This window comes from Schistocerca gregaria, chromosome 5 (genome assembly GCF_023897955.1).
Source record: "Schistocerca gregaria isolate iqSchGreg1 chromosome 5, iqSchGreg1.2, whole genome shotgun sequence".
Classification (NCBI taxonomy): Eukaryota; Metazoa; Arthropoda; class Insecta; order Orthoptera; family Acrididae; genus Schistocerca; species Schistocerca gregaria.
The window spans coordinates 39425289-39450438 of record NC_064924.1 but is presented as its reverse complement, the minus strand read 5'-3'; the positions used below and the strand labels follow the sequence as shown (position 1 = coordinate 39450438).

At 43.8% G+C, this 25150-nt stretch overlaps 1 protein-coding gene across 2 annotated transcripts in view; it reads right to left on the bottom strand.

Annotated features, from left to right (window-relative positions):
- LOC126272156 (retinol-binding protein pinta-like) overlaps window positions 1-25150 on the bottom strand; it is a 139868-nt gene that overhangs the window by 66083 nt on the left and 48635 nt on the right. For both annotated transcript variants that reach the window (XM_049974788.1, XM_049974789.1), the window contains exons 2-3: window positions 8735-8895; window positions 3158-3317 (exon numbers count right to left, since the gene is read on the bottom strand). In XM_049974788.1, the coding sequence (XP_049830745.1) occupies window positions 3158-3317; window positions 8735-8885 (311 nt within the window). In that variant the 5' untranslated portion in view covers window positions 8886-8895. The remainder of the gene's footprint in view (window positions 1-3157; window positions 3318-8734; window positions 8896-25150) is intronic.

Here is a 25150-nt window from a genome sequence, read left to right as displayed (position 1 = left end):
GATGGTCGTATGCGTGTTTGGCGCCGTGCACGTGAGCGCCACAATCAGGACTGCATACGGCCGAGGCACACAGGGCCAACACCCGGCATCATGGTGTGGGAAGCGATCTCCTACACTGGCCGTACACCTCTGGTGATCGTCGAGGGGACACTGAATAGTGCACGGTACATCCAAACCGTCATCGAACCCATCGTTCTACCATTCCTAGACCGGCAAGGGAACTTGCTGTTCCAATAGGACAATGCACGTCCGCATGTATCCCGTGCCACCCAACGTGCTCTAGAAGGTGTAAGTCAACTACCCTGGCCAGCAAGATCTCCGGATCTGTCCCCCATTGAGCATGTTTGGGACTGGATGAAGTGTCGTCTCACGCGGTCTCCACGTCCAGCACGAATGCTGGTCCCACTGAGGCGCCAGGTGGAAATGGCATGGCAAGCCGTTCCACAGGACTACATCCAGCATCTCTATGATCGTTTCCATGGGAGAATAGCAGTCTGCATTGCTGCGAAAGGTGGATATACACTGTACTAGTGCCGACATTGTGCATGCTCTGTTGCCTGTGTCTATGTGCCTGTGGTTCTGTCAGTGTGATCATGTGATGTATCTGACCCCAGGAATGTGTCAATAAAGTTTCCCCTTCCTGGGACAATGAATTCACGGTGTTCTTATTTCAATTTCCAGGAGTGTAGCTTTTTCTGCTCATATTTAGAAGAACATCCGCACCCAAAGTGTAAGTATGATTTAATACAAATTCCTTAAGAAATGAAACGAAGACTGCGGTTGTGATGAGCCCCAGTTAAGTTACTTATTCTCCTTCACATTATCGAATACAAACATTCATCTTATCTAAGAGAAAATAAAACTTTCGTTCATCTTATTTGTGGTTTGTTTTTTATTGTTTGTTGGACTTTCGTCAAACCTTCTTATGTAACCAGTAGGAGACCACACGATATTTCGATGTAATGTCCACTCGACAGATCTACAGGATCACCAACAAAACTTCTTTTGATGAGATGCCAAAGGCTTCTGTGAGTTTGAGGAGCACACTATTTTGTGCACGTAGCAGGATTTGACTGTTGTGCGAACAGAAGTCTCTGTGCCAAGACACTTGCTGCGGAGCATATGACTGTGATGATAATGGCATCTTGGTAAGTCTTCATCACTTACAGCGGTGGCTTCTAGTAGAGTGGACGTGCGGAACAATTTTTTGCGCAATCTTGCCTGCTTTATGTGATATTCAATTCCTACATTGTCATAATTTACGCATTTCATTCAATTGGACACTAACGTACTGTGCGCTGGAGATAAAGATGTTTCATAACAATAGTTTTACAGCATAATAAAAATTGTGTATTTTTCTGCTGCTTTATGTTCAATTTGTTATCTACAGACCACCCCTGCGTCTGGAAGACGTCCCCTCTACCATTCCTCCAATTAAGCTCTTGAGTTCCTTGACACCACATCCCAAGATATCGTCTGCTTATGTTACCACCCAATCAACTTGGTTAGCTTCATCCAGTTGACACAAGAGATCCTAAAATCTAATTTCGGCCTGTGGGCCCTTCCTAATAGTTCTTTTGATTACTTTCAGTATTCCAGCTGACCATTTGACAACTCAGTCTTTATAGTAGTATGCACAATGTGGTCACTGTACTCCTTGAATCTTCACAAATAACCATAAATTGTCGAGTACTCCAGGGATCTCATGTAGTAATAAAATCGCGTTTTCTGCGTTAGATATGTCTGTTGTTTCTAACGTATCCCTGAATTCTTCATGAATACTCCTCCATTTCCTAAATCAAACGGGCACTTGTTAAGCTGATTAAAGCTACGACCTGCTACACAGGTGTATTTTCTGAACATTTACAAGCTTCTTAATCAGTTTATAAGATTAGCTGATTCTTTACCCAAAGACTTATTAATTATACGTTTTTTTCTTATCTCCATATGCCTTAACACGTACGGACATTTATCTGAGGGGAAAGTTAAAACAACCGCTCTACGAGGTATGACAAGTGTCGCACTGTTTTGCCTAGCTTTCCTAGGTTGGCATCACTTTCTGTGGTTTCCCGTTAGCTAGAGTGGCGTGAATGTCTGGCGGAGGAGGCGTTTATCTGTTGGTGCAGAAGACTGACAGAGTGGCCTGTGAGAGACGCCACGAGTGTTGAAGGTGCTGGTGGGCCACCAGTAGATGTCTGGAGCAAGTCGAGAGAGGGCGTGTCTGCGTGAGATCGCCAGCACAGACGGCATTTATTGTGGGCCTACTGAGGTGAACAGACTTGAGTCGCTGAAGCCTGTGGCTTACGGATACTGGCTGGAATGTGTTGGAGTTCATTGGGTATCTGACATACTGATTTATACTAAGTCCTTGACGTGTATATAGCTGGTTCTGCAATGCAGCATTATACACCAACAGGTACCGTTCCGTAATCTGGTATTTACTAAAACTACATTTTCTGAAAACTACTCACAGACAGTGCGACCCTAGAAGAGGTTAACAACTGATGGTGTGAAGTGGCTGCTCACAATGTATTGTGTTTGCTTGTTTGAGATACACGTTTTCTACCGACTGTATGTTAACAGTTGAACAGTCGGTTTGGTAGATGTTTTAACGATGTTTTGTACTGCTCCTGTCTACCATGGTTAGTTTGTGTCGTCGATAGAATAATAGATAGTTGCTTTATGTTTCCTTACGGAAATGTTTCACGTTAGTTTCTATGGTATTTTCTCGTGCTATTTCTCTGCGGATGTGACCGAGGATCGTACGACAAGGTGTATGTTTATGGCAGTTTTCAAACGACAAACTTCCGTTTTCCTTGAAAAGGGAAAATAGTTTTCTTAATGTCATAATTCGGCAGCTTTAAACGTTAAACATCACTTGCGTGTCTCTGAGTCGTGGCATACTGGGTTCGGAATTTAATCTCCGTGAGGAGGTCGGTACAGATTTAGATTTTGCTGAATTATTTTGAAAGGAAAAACTAACTTTTGTTTTTAGAAGTACAAGCAAAACAGGACGATAATCTACAATATTCCCTTACACATTTCCAGTTTTATTCCTCGCATTTGATTTTATACGGTCAGTTACTTGACTGCAAAAGAATGTTCAGTATTTGAAAAGAGGGCATAAAACTTGTGGGTCGATTTCATCGGTACTTACACGTGCTCCATAGTGGTCACAACGTCGGGTCCCATAGGGTCACGGTTCATCGTCATCTCTGGATACCTGGTCCTCATAGAGAAGAAATTGTCCACCCCTTTCTTAACCCTCTCTATGCTACACTTGCAGTTTATGTACATCCTTTCGATGAATGCATCTTCTGTAACAAATGTACATGTTATTCCTCACTAATTACATAATATATATTGTAACAGCTATAACTGGAAGGTAGGTTTTTATTTAAATTTTCAGACTTTCACCTGTTACGATGCTGTCGTCCATCTTTCCCCATATTGTGCAATTTTTTACACATGGGTATCATTGCTTCACCCAGCTTCCTTTGTAGACCTGGTCAGCCTCTACTAACTGTAACCTTCTCCTTCCAGCTACAGTTCACTGTTTCTGGATGCCGTAATGAATGCCTGTGTCATCTCTTGGTGAGCGTCTCACATAGTTTTCTGTCCTCAGTTATTGCTGTACCCTCCAGAACCTACGGGTCGTAGCTATGCATGGAAGAGTGACGAGCTGGCTAGTACTCAGTAGCAACCGACTTAAGGCTGGAATGCGACACAGGGCACACTACTTCCGCCTTCCACGTTACATCATACAAGCAGTTTCCAACTGCACATCCGCCCATCAAACGCCGAGAAAAGCTGACGCACGGCCAGTATCAAGACGGTATCAACAGTAACACAAGACAGCATCATAACTCAACTAGAGTCGTCAACAAGAAAATCCAGACTGCCTTTTCTTCACATTATCATAGATAAAGCACTCTGTCTTCAGGCCACGAGTGGCCTGCCAGCGCCATCCGACCGCCGTGTCATCCTCAGAGGAGAATGCGGATAGGAGAGGCGTGGGGTCAGCACACCGCTCTTCCTGTCGTTATGGTGGTATTCTTGACCGAAGCCGCTGCTGTTCGGTCGAGTAGCTCCTTAATTGGCATCACGAGGCTGAGTGCACCCCGAAAAATGGCAACAGCGCATGGCGGCTGGATGGATCACCCATTCAGGTACCGACCACGCCCAAGAGCGCTTAACTTCGGTGATCCTACAGGAACCGGTGTATCCACTGCGGCCCCTTATCATAGTTACCGTTCACTAAATTCGGGACTAGTCCAGAGATCAAGACAGATGAGGGCAAGTGATCAGTGAACTGTTGTAACGCACACTCTTCATACAATTATGTGTTATAAAGCTTCTACAAACAAATTACTGCAGGTCGTTGCTAATCATCATCTGGACGTAAATTTTGGATACATGTACACTGACGTGACGAAAGTCATCTGATACATCGGAAAATGGCGTTGGAACTCCTTTTGCCAGGCGTTGTGTGAAAACTCGACGTGACATGGACTCAACAAGTCGTTGCAAGTCCCCTGCAGAAATACTGATCCATGATGCCTTTATAGCCGTCAGTAATTGCAAGAGTGTTGGCGGTGCAGGATCCTATGCAGGACCAGACTTCTCGATTGTGTCCCATAAATGTTCATGGATGGCCAAATCATTCACTATAGTTCTCCAGAATGTTCCTCAAATCAATCGCGAACCGTTGTGGCCCACTGATATCAGGGTTGTCATCGGTATAAATTCCATCATTGTTTGAGGTCATGATGTCCAGGAATGGTTCTAAATGGTCTCCCAATAGCCGAAGATAGCTTGTTCTATGATCGGTTGAGATAGACCAGACGATTCCATGAAAACACAGTCATATCATTAACCACCAGCTTGCGCACTGCCTCATTCACAACCTGAGTCCGTGACTTCGTGTCGTCACCGCCACACTCGAATCCCACCATGAGTTAAATGATCGTTGGACCCGTGGGACGACGCCACAGTTTTCCGGTCGCGTAGGGTCCATTCGACCAGCGCAGGAGAGCTGCTGCAGGCGATGTCGTGCAGTGAGCAAAGTCATTCGCGTTGATCATTTGCTGCCACGGCCCATTAACGAAAAATTTCACCGCACTGTCCTAACGGATACGTCCGTCGTACATTCCTCATTCATTTCTCCGATTACTTCACGCAGTGTTGCTTGTCTGTTAGTACAGACAACTCTACGCAAACGCCTCTGCTCGCGGTCGTTAAGTAAAGATCGTCCACCAATGTGTTGCCCGTGTGAGAGATAATGCCTGTTCAAAAAATGTGTGTGAAATCTTATGGGACTTAACTGGTAAGATCATCAGTCCCTAAGCTTACACACAACTGAACCTAAATTATCAAAAGGACAAACACACACACACAAGCCCGAGGGAGGACTCGAACCTCCGCCGCGACCAGCCGAACGGTCCATGACAGCAGCGACCTGACCGCTCGGCTACTCCCCCGCGGCAGAGGCAACGCCTGAAATGTTGTATTCTCGGCACATTCTTGACACTTGGATCTCGGAATGTAGAATTCCTTAACGATTTTCGAAGTGGAAAGTGTCTAGCTCCAAACACGATTTTGCGTTCAAATCTGTTAATTCCAGTCGTGTGTTAATAATCACGTGGGAACTTTTCCACGTGGATCACCTTACAGCTACACCTTACAGATTCACCAATGCACTTCCGTTTTATACCTTGTGTAAGCGGTACTGTCGCCATCTGTATACGTGTATATCGCAGTCTTATAACTTTTGTCGCCTCATTGTATTCAACCTATGACGAGGCTGTGCAGGTGCCTCGAGTAAGCAAGCTAAAGCATAACAACTTTCGATAGTAAGGGGCTCTCTCCCTGTCACGTTTATGTTTGACGCCAAATAAATTTGGTGAATACAACTCTTATTCTATTTAACATGTATTAAGTTCATACTTTACTTCTTCACTTGGTTTATAACATGCTTTGATACCACCATACTTCAAATAGTTTCTTTCACTCTAGTTATACTGTGGTTCCACATATCACTTCCATAACTCGCTGTTACAGAGCACAAATGTACTGTAGATAAATGCAAAATCGCCTCAAATTCTTCTCCAGTGAGCAATGAGCAAGGTAAGCCTGGCCCACGCCCTTTCTCGAACATCAAAAAGACAAACAGGCAGGAAACTGACATTCTGCAAAGCACTTGGAAGAGATTGCCGTACTTTGAATCTTAAGGTTGGCAACTTGACCTCAGCAATGAGTTGGTATCATGGCAGCTAGCGCTAAATGTAATAAGAAAGGTAGTTAATGTGGGTGAGTAGAAGACACAAGTGAGTAGAAGAAACAAACCCGTAATGTACGGGTACACCATTAGTAGTGTCCCCTTCAACACAGTGACATCGATTAAATGTCTGGACGAAACGTTGCAAAGAGATATTACTTGGAAGGAGTATGTGAGGACTGTGGTAGGAAAGGCGAATTGCCGACTTTGGTTTATTGGTCGAATTCTAGGAAAGTGTGATTAATCTATAAACGAGACCTCATACACGATGCTAATGCGACCTATTCTTCACTACTGCTCAATTGTTTGGGATTCGTACCAGGTCCGAATGAAGGAAGACATTAAAGCAATTCAGATGCCAGCTTCTAAATTTGTTACTGATAGATTCAAACAACGAGCAAGTGTTACAGAGATCCCTTGGAAACTCAAATGGGAATCCCTGGAGGGAAGGCGACATTCTTGTCAAGGAATAAAAAAAAGAAGCACTCCGTCTTCAGGCCAGAAGTGGCCCACCGGGACCATCCGACCGCCGTGTCATCCTCAAATGAGGATGCGGATAGGAGGGGCGTGTGGTCAGCACACCACTCTCCCGGTAGTTGCGATGGTTTTCTTTGACCAGAGCCGCTACTGTTCGGTCGAGTAGCTCCTCAATTGGCATCATGAGGCTGAGTGCACCCCGAAAAATGGCAACAGCGCATGGCGGCTGGATAGTCACCCATCCAAGTGCCTGCTACGCCCGACAGCGCTTAACTTCGGTGATCTCACGGGAATCGGTGTATCCACTTCGGCAAGGCCGTTGTCCTTTTTCAAGGAATAATACTGAGAAAATACAGAGAACCGGAATTTGAAGACTGGTTCTGTTGCCTCCAACATACATTGCACGTAAGGACCAAGTAGACGAGATAGAGAAATTAAGGTTCATATGGAAGCACATGAACACTCGCTTTCCCTCATTCTACTTGCTAGTGGAACGAGAAAAGAAATGGATAGTAGTGGTATATGGTACACTCCACCACACGCCGTAAAGTGGATTGCTGAGTACAGCTGTAGATGTAATGGAGAAGCAAACACATTTTTGTAACGGGATAGCTTGAGTTCGAAAGAAATAGTAGAAACTTCACAAGAACATCAACCAGCCTGCTGATATGGAGCGAAAGCTGCGACTTGCAGCTCCGAGAGTCATTCGGAAATGTAGGCCACACTCGTTCGTTACTGGCCCAACATAATGTCACTGTCTCAAACTAGTAGTACGAAAAACTCATGCTTGTGAGCCTTTGAAGCAGTCTTTAAATCGCTATGGAGCAGCTAGTAGGCTGAACCACTGATAAGCTGCCGCTGTTCACCGACATGACTTCTGCCTCCGAGAGTGCTGGTGAACACACCTGGTCACTGTGCCCTTCCAACTTTGCAAATATTGATGAGAGGACTGCTACCTATGGCTTGCTGAGCTAAAATGATGGTGACTGGCAAACTGTACAGCCATCGTAGTATTTGGCATGTGCGCTGGGTACTGCAGTGTAATCCATAGGCAATTATTCACACCACCTGCCTTCATTGTAGGAAGTGCTATGCTGTTGTTCATGGCAGACGTTCTCAGAGCTTACCCAAGCACACTGCCTTCGACGTCAACAAGAGTGCTCTAGAGAGTCCTGCGAAGCTACACCAGTCATACAGGCTATTCCGTTCACCTACGAGGCCTGCCTGCCACTCGGAACCGTAATTATGTGAGCCGGATGTTGTCCAAACCTGTTTCAAAAACAGTTCAACATTCGTTCTTCCCTTCATTTTTGTCTCTACTCGTACTTACTGTGCCTTCTGCCTCAGGGACCAAATTTACTGCAGAAGCTGTTGATTCAGCTCTTAATTAGTCTTCTCTGTTCAATGCTGTCCCCAGGAAGAGCACTTTGTTAGTATAATTTACAGCTGCTTGACGTCACGGAGAAACTGCTGACGTTCAGGATCAACCAAACAAGTCATAACTACGTAGTGATAGTGCCGCAAACGATCCCGACATTCAGCTGTGCTCGGTTTATGGAAATCCAGCCTGCGGGCGAAACATTCGAATCTGTCACAAAGTTTTCCTGGAGTTTTCCTTGTCTGCAAGCTAAATTCTACAACTGGAACTCTCCACCTAAAATGTTCCCATTTGGGTCTCCCTGATAGCCTGGGATCTGCCTGAAAATTCCGTCTCTCTGTAACTGGTCATTACTCTACACTCCACTTAAATTTTGAAAATCATAAAAAGTACAGTCAGTTGCAGTCTCACTCGATAGCATTTAAACACACTAGCAGCACTAAAATTAGTTTGATTAATTCACCACTGCAACAGCAATGTAATGAAATTATTTGTTCAAAATTGAAGAGCGAAGTAATAGTTTAAGGCATCAACTCTACAGTCAAAACTATGGTATGCCAATTTTAGAAGAGTAAACTAGAATAGTCACAAAGCTGACTGACCCATCTGGTCGGGCAGATGCGGCTGCATCCTGAGCCAGTCTCGAACAGACGTGATGGCCCTCTTGATGTCCTCTTCATCTGTCCCCAGACTCTTCCTGATGGTCTCCACCTGCTCCCGCGTCGCAGGGACGAAGCTGTAGCGATCGCTCATTGCTGGTATTCTGTGAACAGAAGGAAGGGCGCATTACCAGAAAGTCACCGCTGATACTCTAAGTTCTCAAAATGTACAGAGCGTGGGTGAAAATTTCGCCGCTCGTTACAAATACAGTTGCTCTTCGACGCAATATGACCAGTTACTTCTTTGTTCATTCTAAAGCGAATGTTTCTTTGGGTTTCCGTGTCTAAACCGGTAACAACCGCTACTTTCCCGCAGGAGGGTGGACGTAATTGTGCATTCGAACTGAAGGGGATGGATTTAGTGCCCATTAAGGTTAATCAGTTATATGACTGCGTGGTGTCTGTTCTTTCGGACATGTCTGAAAGAACAGACACTACGCAGCCATATAACTGATTTGCCTCGATGGCCAATGAATCCTCCATCTTCAGCAGGTACAGCATGTGAAGTTGTTGAAAACAGTGTGTTACACAAACGTATCACAAAAGCAGCGCTGAAAAGATATAATAGCCGCATAGTTAAAATAGAGGCCCAAACAAAGCAACAATTTCAAAAATTGCGAACAGAGTTGTTGCAAACCATTGAAGAGCGTAGTGAACAGGATCGAAAAAGCACAGAATCTGCAACCACATCCCTGTCTGTAACAGCACCTGAAAAACAAGCAATTAACTGTAGATTTGATTATAGGTTCCGATTTTTTAAATGAGAGACGAACGATAATAGATATGGGTAAAGGTAGAGTAACATTCTGGAACGTCACACTTCTCTTTGAACAAAAGCTAAAATTAGAAGAACTACCAGTTATAAACATACAATTAAGAATGACGCGATATGAAGATTACGAAGAGTTAGAATGGTATGCACAAAAGGGGGAATAGCCTCAACTCATGTTAGAGGTTCTTAGAGAAATCGATGAAAAATTGAAAGAAGTTCAAGGTATTTCAGAACACAGTAAAAGAGAATTAGAGGCTATTTTACGAGATAAAGCAGAGGTATTTTTACCTAAGACTGGCAGAAGAAAACACTTTCAGTACATGTTTGAATATTAATTTTATTACTGGTAAATAATCACCACTATATTCCAAGATTATGTTGCAGATAAGATCGTCAGGAGAAAGAAGAATGAAGCGAGAGGAAGGTGGGAAAAAGAAAGTAGTTTCAATAAAAACAAAAACAAAAGTAACACCCATAGCACCATAGATAAAGGTGAAGGGATAAAGTGTAGATAGTCTAACAGCATGAAATACTAAAATACTATACACTCAACACTACACAAAAAAAACGAATTTGAGGATTTTTGTAGAAGATAAGACTTAAAATATCTTAGAATTGCAACATGGAAAGGGCGCCGAAATTTGTTAAGCTTGTTAAGAAAGTGTAAAGCAATGTAGGTACTAGACATATGTTAGTTGACTATAAGTAAAACTTTTTGTAAGAACCATTGTAAAAACTCCAGCAAAGACGTGATGCAATGACTCACATGTTGCAACAAGACAAGTATCAAGAAAGGAAAGGACGATATTAACAAGACACGATTCCTACAAGGCAGAAGCATCAAGAGAAAGGAAAGGACAACGAGACCAACAGAACACCCTTGTATCGGACGTGGGCCTTAAATCTGCCCACTAAGCGGAACCCTGCTGGGACAGGACATGGAATGACATAGTGGCGGAACCCTACAGAGACACGATAGGACACCAAACGCCAGAAGGGACCGGTGCAGGGACTGATAAGCAAACACCTGACTTTCACCGCTCGTAAACCCCGGAACACCCCGACTCAGCGCAGTGAGCAAAAAACGGGCTGACAAGATGAAGGCTCGGGCAAGCCACCACTGGCAAAAAATGTGTAAAAGTCACATTACTGCTATTATACAGCACGAAAATGCACGGAACTGAAGAAAACTTCCACAAAGTAAAAATGACCTGCCCAAACCATTTATCAAACTGCTACTAAGAGGAGAACTTCAAAGCGACTAGTTATCAATAAATATTTCCATATCCTGTCCAGAGAAGAACCAAGAAGCAAGTAAGAAGCAGAGAAAGAAGCAGGAAGAACAGAAGTTTAAGATTCGCAAGATTGAGACCAAGAAAGAAGATGGGTGAGGAATAGACGACATACCTTCCCAAATCCCTATCATATCGTTAACTAGTCGTATGCGAAGTATTACAACGAAAAACGACATATTTCAGCGGCACATAACGCATACAAAGCCAGTAAACGAGGAGATTCTGCACTCACAGCTCCATTCCATTATGGGACCTCCACAATAGCAACACACACTTGCAAAGCCAACAAGGAACGAACAACAATGCTTACAGCAGATATTTCCCCACATCCATCTTGCTGAAGTCCATCACCTTCGTGCAAAAACATTCGCCATCCTCATGCTTAAACATTCATAGGATTGTGTGAATGTGTGAAATCAAATTATGTGATGTAGGAATTGTGCAAAAGAAATGTGTGAAAAACTAAACAAGTTAGGCACACCAGACAGCTAATAAACTACAAAATAACAGTCATTGACTATGGACGTAAGTAAAAAATAGACTATCGATAAAAATAAGTCACTATTTATGAAATGGACAGTATATAAAGAACAAAAGCAAGGCATAATAAACACTAAAACTAAATGCAACTTATTTTCTCCTCATAAAAATAAAATAATAACTATATTTTACTTATTTTCTCCTTATAAAAACAAAGAACAAAAAACTATCTTCTTGGGTGTTTTGCATTTTTTTTAACATTTGTTAGGATAATATCTCAATACTTGTGTATGTATATTTCTTTGTCAAAGCAATTCTTGGGAATAATTCTAACTTCTTTGTGTAACAATGTTGAAATGAGTGTCTAGACACAAAAACGTTTTACTTGTACATGATATTTAGAAAATGTGTTAGGAATAGATTTTACTTAAATACTACATTTGTAAAAACAATATTTGTAAGAAATTCGATGTCAAAGACTTCTCACTTTCGATAACAAACTTCTTAAAGAATGAGATTTTCACTCTGCAGCGGAGTGTGCGCTGATATGAAACTTCCTGGCAGATTAAAACTGTGTGCCCGACCGAGACTCGAACTCGCGACCTTTGCCTTTCGCGGGCAAGTGCTCTACCATCTGAGCAACCGAAGCACGACTCACGCCCGGTACTCACAGCTTTACTTCTGCCAGTATCCGTCTCCAACCTTCCAATCTTTACAGAAGCTCTCCTGCGAACCTTGCTGAACTAGCACTCCTGAAAGAAAGGATATTGCGGAGACATGGCTTAGCCACAGCCTGGGGGATGTTTCCAGAATGAGATTTTCACTCTGCAGCGGAGTGTGCGCTGATATGAAACTTCCTGGCAGATTAAAACTGTGTGCCCGACAGAGACTCGAACTCGCGACCTTTGCCTTTCGCGGGCAAGTGCTCTACCATCTGAGCTACCGAAGCACGACTCACGCCCGGTACTCACAGCTTTACTTCTGCCAGTATCCGTCTCCAACCTTCCAATCTTTACAGAAGCTCTCCTGCGAAACTTGCTGAACTAGCACTCCTGAAAGAAAGGATATTGCGGAGACATGGCTTAGCCACAGCCTGGGGGATGTTTCCAGAATGAGATTGTCACTCTGCAGCGGAGTGTGCGCTGATATGAAACTTCCTGGCAGATTAAAACTGTGTGCCCGACCGAGACTCGAACTCGGGACCTTTGCCTTTCGCGGGCAAGTGCTCTACCATCTGAGCTACCGAAGCACGACTCACGCCCGGTACTTACAGCTTTACTTCTGCCAGTATCCGTCTCCAACCTTCCAATCTTTACAGAAGCTCTCCTGCGAACCTTGCAGAACTAGCACTCCTGAAAGAAAGGATATTGCGGAGACATGGCTTAGCCACAGCCTGGGGGATGTTTCCAGAATGAGATTTTCACTCTGCAGCGGAGTGTGCGCTGATATGAAACTTCCTGGCAGATTAAAACTGTGTGCCCGACCGAGACTCGAACTCGGGACCTTTGCCTTTCGCGGGCAAGTGCTCTACCATCTGAGCTACCGAAGCACGACTCACGCCCGGTACTCACAGCTTTACTTCTGCCAGTATCCGTCTCTAACCTTCCAATCTTTACAGAAGCTCTCCTGCGAACCTTGCAGAACTAGCACTCCTGAAAGAAAGGATATTGCGGAGACATGGCTTAGCCACAGCCTGGGGGATGTTTCCAGAATGAGATTTTCACTCTGCAGCGGAGTGTGCGCTGATATGAAACAACCTGGCAGATTAAAACTGTGTGCCCGACCGAGACTCGAACTCGGGACCTTTGCCTTTCGCGGGCAAGTGCTCTACCATCTGAGCTACCGAAGCACGACTCACGCCCGGTACTCACAGCTTTACTTCTGCCAGTATCCGTCTCCAACCTTCCAATCTTTACAGAAGCTCTCCTGCGAACCTTGCAGAACTAGCAATCCTGAAAGAAAGGATATTGCGGAGACATGGCTTAGCCACAGCCTGGGGGATGTTTCCAGAATGAGATTTTCACTCTGCAGCGGAGTGTGCGCTGATATGAAACTTCCTGACAGATTAAAACTGTGTGCCCGACCGAGACTCGAACTCGCGACCTTTGCCTTTCGCGGGCAAGTGCTCTACCATCTGAGCTACCGAAGCACGACTCACGCCCGGTACTCACAGCTTTACTTCTGCCAGTATCCGTCTCCAACCTTCCAATCTTTACAGAAGCTCTCCTGCGAACCTTGCAGAACTAGCACTCCTGAAAGAAAGGATATTGCGGAGACATGGCTTAGCCACAGCCTGGGGGATGTTTCCAGAATGAGATTTTCACTCTGCAGCGGAGTGTGCGCTGATATGAAACTTCCTGGCAGATTAAAACTGTGTGCCCGACCGAGACTCGAACTCGGGACCTTTGCCTTTCGCGGGCAAGTGCTCTACCATCTGAGCGACCGAAGCACGACTCACGCCCGGTACTCACAGCTTTACTTCTGCCTGTATCCGTCTCCAACCTTCCAATCTTTACAGAAGCTCTCCTGCGAACCTTGCAGAACTAGCACTCCTGAAAGAAAGGATATTGCGGAGACATGGCTTAGCCACAGCCTGGGGGATGTTTCCAGAATGAGATTTTCACTCTGCAGCGGAGTGTGCGCTGATATGAAACTTCCTGGCAGATTAAAACTGTGTGCCCGACCGAGACTCGAACTCGCGACCTTTGCCTTTCGCGGGCAAGTGCTCTACCATCTGAGCTACCGAAGCACGACTCACGCCCGGTACTCACAGCTTTACTTCTGCCAGTATCCGTCTCCAACCTTCCAATCTTTACAGAAGCTCTCCTGCGAACCTTGCAGAACTAGCAATCCTGAAAGAAAGGATAGTGCGGAGACGTGGCTTAGCCACAGCCTGGGGGATGTTTCCAGAATGAGATTTTCACTCTGCAGCGGAGTGTGCGCTGATATGAAACTCCCTGGCAGTTTTGAACTGTGTGCCCGACCGAGACTCGAACTCGGGACCTTTGCCTTTCGCGGGCAAGTGCTCTACCATCTGAGCTACCGAAGCACGACTCACGCCCGGTACTCACAGCTTGCCCGCGAAATGCAAAGGTCCCGAGTTCGAGTCTCGGTCGGGCACACAGTTTTAATCTGCCAGGAAGTTTCAAACTTCTTAAAAAACAAACTTCACAATTAAGTAAAGAAAGAAAATAATTAAAAAATAATGGTTATAATAGAAGAAAAAATTCTTTCCTTGTCAACATAAACATATTTTTGAAAATAAAGTGGAAGAATATAATAATATAAATTAGTAATACAAACTATTATAGAACAGAATAATGTGGCTGAACAGTGCGCAACAAAATTTAACTGAATTAGAAAAGTTTTGACTGAATTAGACAACGATTCAATCTTTGCCTAACTACAGTACAAAAATTAAGTTCGAAGGGTGCCAGTATGTGAGGTGTCACGCAAATCCAACACCTTCCATGAAAACCCTGACATGATAAGCAAATACAGTAGTATGACACATAGCTCCGAAAAAATCGTGACATTAAATTAACCAAAGTAATACGAGTAACGAGTGAGGAAATGGATTACCACAGACTAACACAAGAATGCCTAAATGCATGTCATACCTTCCCACCGTGAGACAGACGCAGTTCCAAGGGGAGAAACGAGAACAGAAGCCGAGAGCAGAACCATGTTAAGCCCTACGATAAGGGACGGACACCCACGTGGCCAGCTAGCCGCTAGGACCTAGAGCCCTCCAGAAGAACAGTATAGATCTTATGATAACACAAAAAGCGCTACCCCAGCTGTAAGTTTTAGTGTGAGACTTTTTCGCGTCTCTGTTACGTCAGGACCACCCCTCAGCCACTGTTAAAAGATAGAGCCCTCCAGAAGAACAGCATAGATCTTACGATAACACTAAAAGGACGACCCCAGCTGCAAGTTTTACCATGAGACTTTTTCGCGTCTCTGTTACGTTGCAAACCTTAAAAAAATTGCCCCATCACGAAAAGTATAACGTTTCTCATTGGATAGACAGAATTTTTGTAGGCGGAGCTTAAGGTTATTATTGAGACCCTGACTGGTCAGATGAAAACACAGCCAGATAGTTTTTTTTAAACCAACTTCAGTAAATTGTAGTAAGGAGAAGTTAGGTGAGAGTTGCTTCCAAGACGGGGAGGTGAGCGGAGCTGTGCTGCCCGCCGCCCCCTGACGAACACCGACAAGTTAATGAACGCACGCGACGCGGCATAACAGCGCATAAAGCTTTACTCACAACTGCAGAAGTCTCATCTGTTACACCCCCTTTTTTCGTAATGCTAGTGTCGATCGTAAATTGAAGCTCATGGTGTTCACATTTGCCACTTGAGGAACAGATCTGAAACGCGATGATTTTTCTTTTATATAGTTATTGAGAAGCCACATCAGCCACTGTAATTTACGACAAGTTGGATAATTAATTAATTAATTAATTAAAGATAATTGAGGGTCATTGTAGACCATTTTGATAGTCTTTTGTGAAACATAATTTAAACCTAGATTATAGATGTGATATAGCATAGGTCATCCTTCGATCCATTGTAGAACTTGGAAACCCATTCAGGGAATATTGGTTCACATTTTTGTTGAATGCAGTTGGTTTTTACCATCCTGTATTAAAACATTTCCTTTTATCAATAGTGCAATTTATAAACAATGTTTTATGGGTAGAATAAAATTTCCAATGGTAAACGTAAGTGTTTTTTCGACGTTATTTTACCGAGTAACTAAAAATAGGAAAGCCTTGAACCCCTTCCACTAAATTTAGTTAGAATTAAGATACTTTTACAGGGAGTGAAGTGGAGCTGACGCTGAAATCATTAAGTATTTGGTTATATCATCGCTAGTCTCACTGAACTCTTCTGAATTCTACATGTCATATGTGGTCTGGCGTCTCCTTACCAGCAACATGTCCGAGATTCAAACTAGTCAATTCCCTAAAAACCACGCTCAGAGCGTCGTTGCGCGAAAGTGGTAGGGAGACACGATATAGAACCAACAGACTCGACGCAGAATGGTAGATAGTAATTAATCGTTTTGCTGTATATTCTATCGTATTTAATTGCAATAGTGTCAGAAATACGCGATAAATTGAAAGATCCAGTTTTTATTTTCGTCATAATAAGTGAAGCGAAGTTTCTGTTTAGGACAGTTTCGCGTGTGCGCAAACGTTTGTTTACATTCTTAACTGACGTTAAATACGCGGGAGTATCAATTATGTCAGTGCACAATACTCAGTATTGACGTTTATTAGTGTCATTTAGACTCGATATATTGTAGGTAGCAGTTTTTATACGTTTTATTAGGAAAAGTGATACTGGCAGTGAATTCTAACCTCACTTGTAGACGCGTGATTAGCGCAACCTGCGATCGTTAACAGTTAAGCAAACGAAAAATACGTGGTAAATTAGTGTTACACTACAATGTATGAGTAAATCAGTGTTACAATACAACTTCTAATCCCTTCTTACATGCAGTTTAGTTAGCAGAAAGCTAAAACTCTCCTCGCCGTCTGCTTAACTTCCTTAGCTTGTTGTGGGCTTTAGTGTACTGTAAGCCAATCAGTTCCTATAAAGTAGAGTCCGTATTTCTGCTTTACATTCTGAACTCTTATTGTTAGCTAAAGGTTTTTGTTTTGTACCTGCATCTCTCTGTGTACAATACTCAGTATTTACGTTTATTAGTGTTATTTAAACTCCGTACATTTAAGGTAACAGTTTTTATACTTTTATTAGGTGACTTCAGCGTGTACGTAAACGCTTGTTTACATTATAAATATGAGGGATAATCAGGAGGTGTAGCTTACTGTACGTTACTGTTTAATTCGTTTATACTATTCACTAGATAGCCCCTAGCAGTTCACTATAGGTCACTGCCCTATTCCTTTGCATTCATTAGATAGCCCCTAGCAGGAAAATAAGGACCACACATTTTTATGGTTTTTCATTGTTCTGTGTCCTTTCTTCCAACTAGAGTGTATATGTTAACCTTGTCTGGCAGTAGGTTTCCTTAAGTTTGTTATAGTAAATCAGTTATTAGCTAGGTGCATAGAGACTTCGTCTGTTGTGTACCGATCCAGGAGGAGTTGGTTACAGTCCAAACGCCGCTGGAAGCTTTGTTGGCCACAGTCAACAAGCTCCAGAGTGCCATCTTGTCTTGAGGTGCAGTGGGGATGGGGTGCCTGAGACAGCCTCAGCTCTGCTAGATTTGCGGGGGGGGGGGGGGGGGGGGGGTTGGATGTCACAGCTCTGTCACTGAGCCGACCTCAGATGCGACTGAGCCAGCCAGCCCATTCTCACCTCAGTGTGGGTGGCAGACTGTGTCGAGGTCTCGAGCCTCAAGGCGAAGGCTGCATGGTGGGCGCAGGCTCCTGCCAAATCTCATGCACTTTGATAGTAGATTCAGTGTGCTATCTGATGCTGGAGGCGAGGCTGAGCCGGATCAGAATGCACCTTCTGCCAGGATAATGGCCGCTCCTTCAGCAAGGTCCGTACAGGCATTTGGAGATAGGGGTTTGTTAGGTATTGGGAGCTCTAATGTTAGGCAGGTCCAACGTTCACTCGGTGTGCTTGAAGGGGGGCCTTGTCCGGGATGTGGAAGAGGCCCTTCCGGCTGCTATCGAGTGTGTGGGATGCAGCCAGCTGCAGATTATTGGACATGTCGGCAGCAGCGATGTCTGTTGTCGGGGTTCCGAGGAAATCCTTTTGTCCTTTCGACGGCTGGCTGAATTGGCGAAGGCGGCCTCCATCTCTCGAGGAGTGGAAGCCAAACTGACGATCTGCAGCATCGTAGCCAGGGTGGACCGGGGTCCTCTGGTTTGGAGTCGAGTGGAGAATCTAAACCAGAGGCTACGACTATTCTGTGACGAAAATGGTTGTAGATTTCTCGACCTTCGCTATGGGGTGGAAGGTTGTAGGACGCCATCGATAGATCAGGGGTGCACTACACACAAGAAGCAGCTACATGGATAGCACAGTACTTGTGGCCTGTACGTAACAATTTTTAGATTAGGTTCCTCCCCACGGGAAACAAACCGTTGGCCTGGAAAGTTACCAGTTCATGACACAAGTGCGTGTTCCAACTGCAAAATTCCTTAGTTCACCTGAACAGGTCATTCCAGAGGATATAAATATACTAAATCTCATGTTATTAGATTGTCGAAATGTCTGTAGCAAGATCCAAGAATTACTCTCCGAAATAAACAGTAACAATGACAGTATTGTATTAGGCACTGAAAGCTCGTTGAAATTCGGATTGGATAATGTTTAGGAAGGCAAGGACTGATGCTATGGGAGATGGCGTGGTCATTGCAGTTAAAAGTTGTTTAAACACAGTTGAAGCTGATACTGAGTCGGACTGTGAAATAGTCTGGATAAAGGTGTCAATCCGACAAGGATTGACCATGGTATTGGGATGTTTTTATAGACCACCAGAATCCGCAAAAAACGTCGCAGAATGTTTCAGGGAAAGTCTTGAGTCTATAGCAAATAGATATTAAAATTACCCGTTAGTTATAGGTGGAGACTTGGCATCCATTGACTGGGAAAATTACACGTTTATCACAGGGAGCAGAAGCAAAGGTTTGTGTGAAGTTATTCTAGGAGGGCTCTCACCATAAAACCGTCAGCAATTGGTTAGAAAACCAACTCGAGATGGGAAGATATTAGATATCATGGCGACTAACAGGCATGATCTTTTTGAGGAAGTTAAACTAGAAGAAGATATTAGCAACCATTACGTCATTGCTCCAAGCATTCACCGCAGGACACAAAGATATTGAGCATCTTTGGTCGGAATATAAAGGTATTATCCACCACGTGCTAGAGAAGTATGCGCCTAGCAAAAATATAGGGGACGGAAAGCATATACCTTGGTACAATAAACATGTTAGGAAGTTGCTGAGAAAGCAGAGAATTTTGGACAGTCGGTTTAAACGTAGTCACTGCCTCGCTAACAAACAGAAGTTATGCGAAATGAAAGCAGCTGTCAAAATGTCAATGAGAGATTCTTTTAACAATTTGAAAGCTATACTTTATCTGCAGATTCTAAAAATAACACCAAAAAATTTTGGTCGTACGTAAAATCTATGAACACAACTAATAATTCAATACCTCCTCTTGCTGACAGTACGAGTAATGTAACGGATGATGATAAATGGAAGGCCGAAATTCTAAACCTAGCTTTCAAAAACTCGTTTACGGTAGAGGACTGCAGCACCATACCCCCTTTCAATTATCTATCAAACGCAAGGGTGGCTGACATAGTGTTTAGTGTATCTAGGATTGTGAAACAGTTAAGATCCTTAGACGCCAGGAAGGCATCTGGCCCAGACGGTATCACCGAAAGATTAGATGTTGATTATGCTACAAATATAGCACCATTCTTATCTATCATCTATCAAAGATCATTGGCACAGTGGACAGTTCCACGGAACTGGAAGAAGGCTCAGGTCACAGAAATCTATAAAAAGGGTAGAAAATTGGATGCGCACGATCACCGGCCAATTTCACCAACATCGATTTGTTGCAGAATCATGGAACATATAATGACCTTTCTAGACTCTGAGAAGCTCATCTGCAGAAAGCAGCACGGTTCTAGGAAACAGCGGTCATACGAGACACAGCTGGCCTTCTTTGTACGTGGTAAACAACGGACTCTAGTACCAGCTCCCAGGTTGATGCCATATTTCTCGACTTTCGAAAGGCGTTCGACTCAGTTCTGCACTGTCGCACACTCCAAAAAGTGCGCGCTTACGGTCTATGGCATGACATATGCTGATGGATAGAAAGTTTTTTTACAGACAGAGAGCAGTATGTCGTCCTGAATGGGGTGACTTCAGCAGAAACGGGCGTAACTTCATGTGTGCCCCAGGGCAGCGTAATAGGTTCGCTGTTTTTTACGATTTGCATAAGCGATCTGGTTGATGGTATTGACAGCGGCATTAGACTGTTTGCCGATGATGCTGTAGTCCACAGGAAAGTAGTATCACATGAAATTTGTGAACGAATTAGTGAGGATTTGCAGAAAATAAATGGGTGGTGTAATGACTGGCTGTAATTTCTCAATATTAGTCGGTGTAGCCTTCTGGGTATAACACGACAAAAATCCCCACTAACGTACGAGTACAAAATAAATGCTCAGTCTTTGGAAGCGGTAACGTCCGTCAAGTATCTGGGTGTGACTATTCGAAATGATCTCAAATGGAATGATCATATCACACACGTAACGGGCAAGGCGAACTCTAGTTTGCGGTTCATTGGTAGAATCCTGAAGCGAAGCAGTCCTTCAACAAAGGAAATTGCTTACAATACGTTAGTTCATCAGGCATTACTGTTCTTCTGTATGGGACCCTTACCAGTTGGGTATGATTCAAGAGATTGAGAAGGTCCAAAGCAGAGCGGCAAGATTCGTGACTGGTACGTTTATCCATTGAGAGAGCGTTACAAATCTCACAGAAAGTTTGAAGTGGGACACACTTGCAGATAGACGACGCGCTAAACGGAAGGGGCTGGTCACTAAAATCCGAAATCCGATATTTTCCGAGGACGTAGAGTACATATTATTACCACCAACTTTCAAATCGCGCAATGATCACCATTCAAGGATAAGGGAAATTAGAGCTCTGTCTCGCGATCCGCGAGTGAAACAGTGGGGAGGGGAGGGGAGGGGGAGAGGGAATATGACTTTGGCGCGAATTGTGCTGTCCACCACACACCGCTTGGTGGTTAGAGGAGTATATATTTTTATGTAGATGTACCATTGCGACCCGCTCAGCCTGAACGCAGAACTACCAGTTATTTTAGTAATAATCCGCTGCCTTCTGCATGACTTTATTCTCATTTACATTATTGAATTCAAAACATTCTGGAAAATCTTCTAATCCTTGGGACCGATAAATCGCCAGTTCAATGTCGAAAGAGGCAGAAATGGTCGGAACTGTCCAGTCCCGGAATGGATAAGTTGTCTATATGCGAAATTAAGTTTGTGCGAAACCTCAGTGCGCGAGTGATACTCGTCCCATACCAGTGTTTTTTATTTCTTATACGAACAGATCTTCAGCAAAACTTTGAGGTTTCACTCAGTGATGAGTGGGCAATTGTACCTCTTTCTTTCCGCCTTGCTTTCGTATTCATGGACCAGTAAAGCATATGGCGGCTTACCTTAAAATCACTATCTAGTATCTATCGTCGCCAAGAGTGAAAGCAGCTGCCAAGAAACATACTAGAGGTTGGTTTTATTTGATTTGTTCGATGCGCCTTGACTTGAATTGTCCCATTTTCGCAGTTTAAAATATACAGTTATGTGGTGCGCTGCAGATTACTGTTAATTTTATTAAACTGTTCTATTTATTATGTCAGGTAACAACCACTAATTTTATTTCAGCGCTTTGTATTCGCCATGTCTCTGTCAAAGCAAATTGATAGTAATAAACGAATGGCAAATTGCTGGCTAAAGTCGAAATTTTCAGGAAAAATGGAGTGTGGAGTATTTTCTTGTAAAGTAAACAGGAAGTAAACTGCTGAACAAATGATAATCTTACTAGGGTACAAAAGTTTATAGCATTATTGGTCACTATGCGATCGGTACGCATAGTGTTACTGCCTACATTCCACAAGCAGATAATGTGTCGAGACTCAGCGCTTACACCATAATATTCAATTTCGTATAATATCACCATACTTTCTTTAAACGAATTCTAACATATTTTTGATCGAAAGTGGCAGTTCGATCAGAATAGACATTACGAGGCAAATATTATAAGTAGTAGATAATTAAATGAATTTTAGTGAGTGTATGGATGTGACTACAAAGGCTTTCCCGGCGTAATAATCTTCTCGGGTATGCAGCTGGATCATAACGTCTTCATGACACAATATTTCCGCGGTCCAACTGGCCGCCATCTTCAGGTGAGAGTGCTGGTGCACGATCTCGCCGGAACTGACTTCCCAGCGCAAGCGGCGGCCCCTATATAGGCCACAGAAGACCCACGACGCGTGCGCGAGAAGGTGCCGTAACTACCCTCTAGCGCAGTAGACATACCCCGCCACCAGTGATGGAAACAGGCGAAATCGAGATATCACTGTCAAAAATTTAAAAAAAATAAAATAAATAAATAAAATAAAATAAATTATTCCGACGATAGAACCACAGACCGTTGTTTATTAATGTCAGATAACGCTGGGTCCCAAGTCTTACTTAAAAGATAACCCTTGTCTCTATTAATAAGATTGTCAGATAACAGAATCTCTATGGATTCTTCTAAAACACAGTCCCAATAGCGAGATGCAGGGGCAAGCATTTGTGTCTCGTCGTATAGTATTCTGTGTCCCTCGGTGAGACAGTGTTCCGCCACTGCAGATTTCTCAGGGAAGCAGCCGTGTGTGCCGCTGATGCTCAACACATCGGTCCTGAATGGTCCGTATTGTCTGACCAATATAAGCCTTTCCACAGTGGCAAGGGATCTTGTACACACCGGGCTTCCTCAAACCCAAGTCATCCTTAACAGAGCCAAGGAGTGCTCTAATCTTGGCTGGGGGACGAAAAATACTTTTGATGTGATATCTTTTCAGAATGCTTCCTATCTTCGAGGAAATGCTCCCAGCAAAAGGAAGAAAAGTTACCGATTTGTAGGTATCTTCTGGTGGTTCAGGCGAAGGTCCAAACTGGAAAGCACGACGGATCTGTTTATCTGTATAGCCATTCAGCTTGAACACAATCTTAAGATGGTCCAATTCTTGTGTCAAGCTTTCTCCATCTGAAATGTCATAAGCTCTTCTCGCCAACGTCCGCAGGACCCCCGTACGCTGGAACGATAGATGACAGCTAGAAGCATGTAAGTAACGGTCCGTGTGCGTGGGCTTTCGATAAACGCTGTGTCCCAGTGTCCCATCATCCTTTCTGCACACCAGAACATCCAGAAACGAAAGCTTTCCATCACTTTCTACCTCCATGGTAAATTTGATGCTAGGATGCAGGGAATTGAAATGATCTAGGAGGCGGTCCAGAGCTTCTCTCCCATGAGGCCACACCATAAACGTATCGTCAACGTACCTCCAAAAACAGGTTGGTTTTAAAGACGCCGTCTTCAGCACCATGTCCTCAAAATCTTCCATAAAAAGATTGGCGACTATTGGGGACATAGGGCTCCCCATAGCCACTCCGTCAGTCTGTTCAAAATATTTGCCAGTGAATAGAAAGTACGTCGACGTTAACACGTGGCGACATAGCCTGGTTGTTTCCTCATCCAGTTTCTCACCAATTAATTGCAAGGATTCTTCCAGAGGAACCCGGGTAAAAAGCGACACGACATCAAAGCTCACAAGCAAATCCCAGGGACTAAGAGACAAGGACTTCAATCTCTGAATAAACACCATAGAATTGGAAATGTGATGTTCACATTTACCGACGTGAGGGCCAAGAACAGGTGCACCCAAATTACTCACGATCGGACGGAGCTGGACCCCTTTCTTATGAATCTTGGGTAGACCGTATAACCTCGGTGGCACGGCATCACCAGGACGAAGTTTTTTGAGAACGTCGTCAGGTAAAGAACTCTTCTTCAACAGTGAAAGCGTCTTCCGTTTTATCCGTTCAGTTGGGTCGTTCTGCAATGTTCTGTATGCTGAGTCTTCAAGTAAGAGATCCATCCTTCCCAGATAGTCATCACGTGACAGAAGAACAGTTGCGTTGCCTTTATCCGCTGGTAGAACAATCAGATCTTCGTCTTCTCTAATGGACCGGACGGCTGCCCTTTCGAGAGAGGAGGTGTTACTCCGTGGAGCGGCGCCCGCCGCAATGTATGTGAGACCTCTTGCCTAATCTCTTCAGCTTGATCTTGCGAAAAGCTGGACACTGCTTGTTCGACTGCGCAGATGAATTCGGTGATAGGCACATTCCTCGGTGTAGGGGCAAAATTCAGGCCTTTCTCCAACACTGACAGCGTGGCGTCGTCCAGTTCTTTACTCGTGAGGTTAATCACTGTCTGTCGACGGGTGTCGTCATCAGATATCATGGGTTGCTTGAATTAAAAACGGTGTAAGACAGGTATGTAGTTTTTCACCCCTATTTCTCAATCTATGCAACAATTACGGAAATAAAACAAAGATCCAAGTGTGGGTTTGTAATTGAAGGTGAAAGGATATCAATGATAAGGTTACCTGATGACATTTCCATCCTCAGTGAATTTGAAGGGGAGTTATAGAATTTACTGAATGGAATGAACAGTCTAACGAGTACAGAATATGGAGTGAGAGTAACTCGAAGAAAGACGAAGTAATGAGAAGTAGCTGAAATAAGAAAGAGAGAAACTTAACATCAGGATTGGTGATCACGAAGTAGATGATGTGAAGGAATTCTGCTACGTAGGTAGCAAAATAACCAATGATGGACGGAGTAGGAGGACATAAAAAGCAGAGTACTACTGGCAAAACGGGCATTCATGGTTAAGAGAAGTCTACTAGTATTGAAAATAGCCTTAAATTTGATGAATAAATTTCGATAACGTACGTTTGGAGTACACTGTTGTATGGTAATGAAACATGGCCTGTGGAAAAACCGGAAAAGAAGAGAATCGTAACATTTGAGATGAGGTGCCATAGTAAACTGGTAAAAACTAAGCGGACTGTTAAGGCAAGGCACGAGGAGGTTCTCCCCAGAATAGACGAGTAAAGAAATGTATGGAAAACGCTGAGAAGGAGAAGGGACAGGATGATAGGACATCTGTTAAAACGTCACGACATAACTTCCATGTTACTATAGGGAGCTGCAGAGGTTAAACAC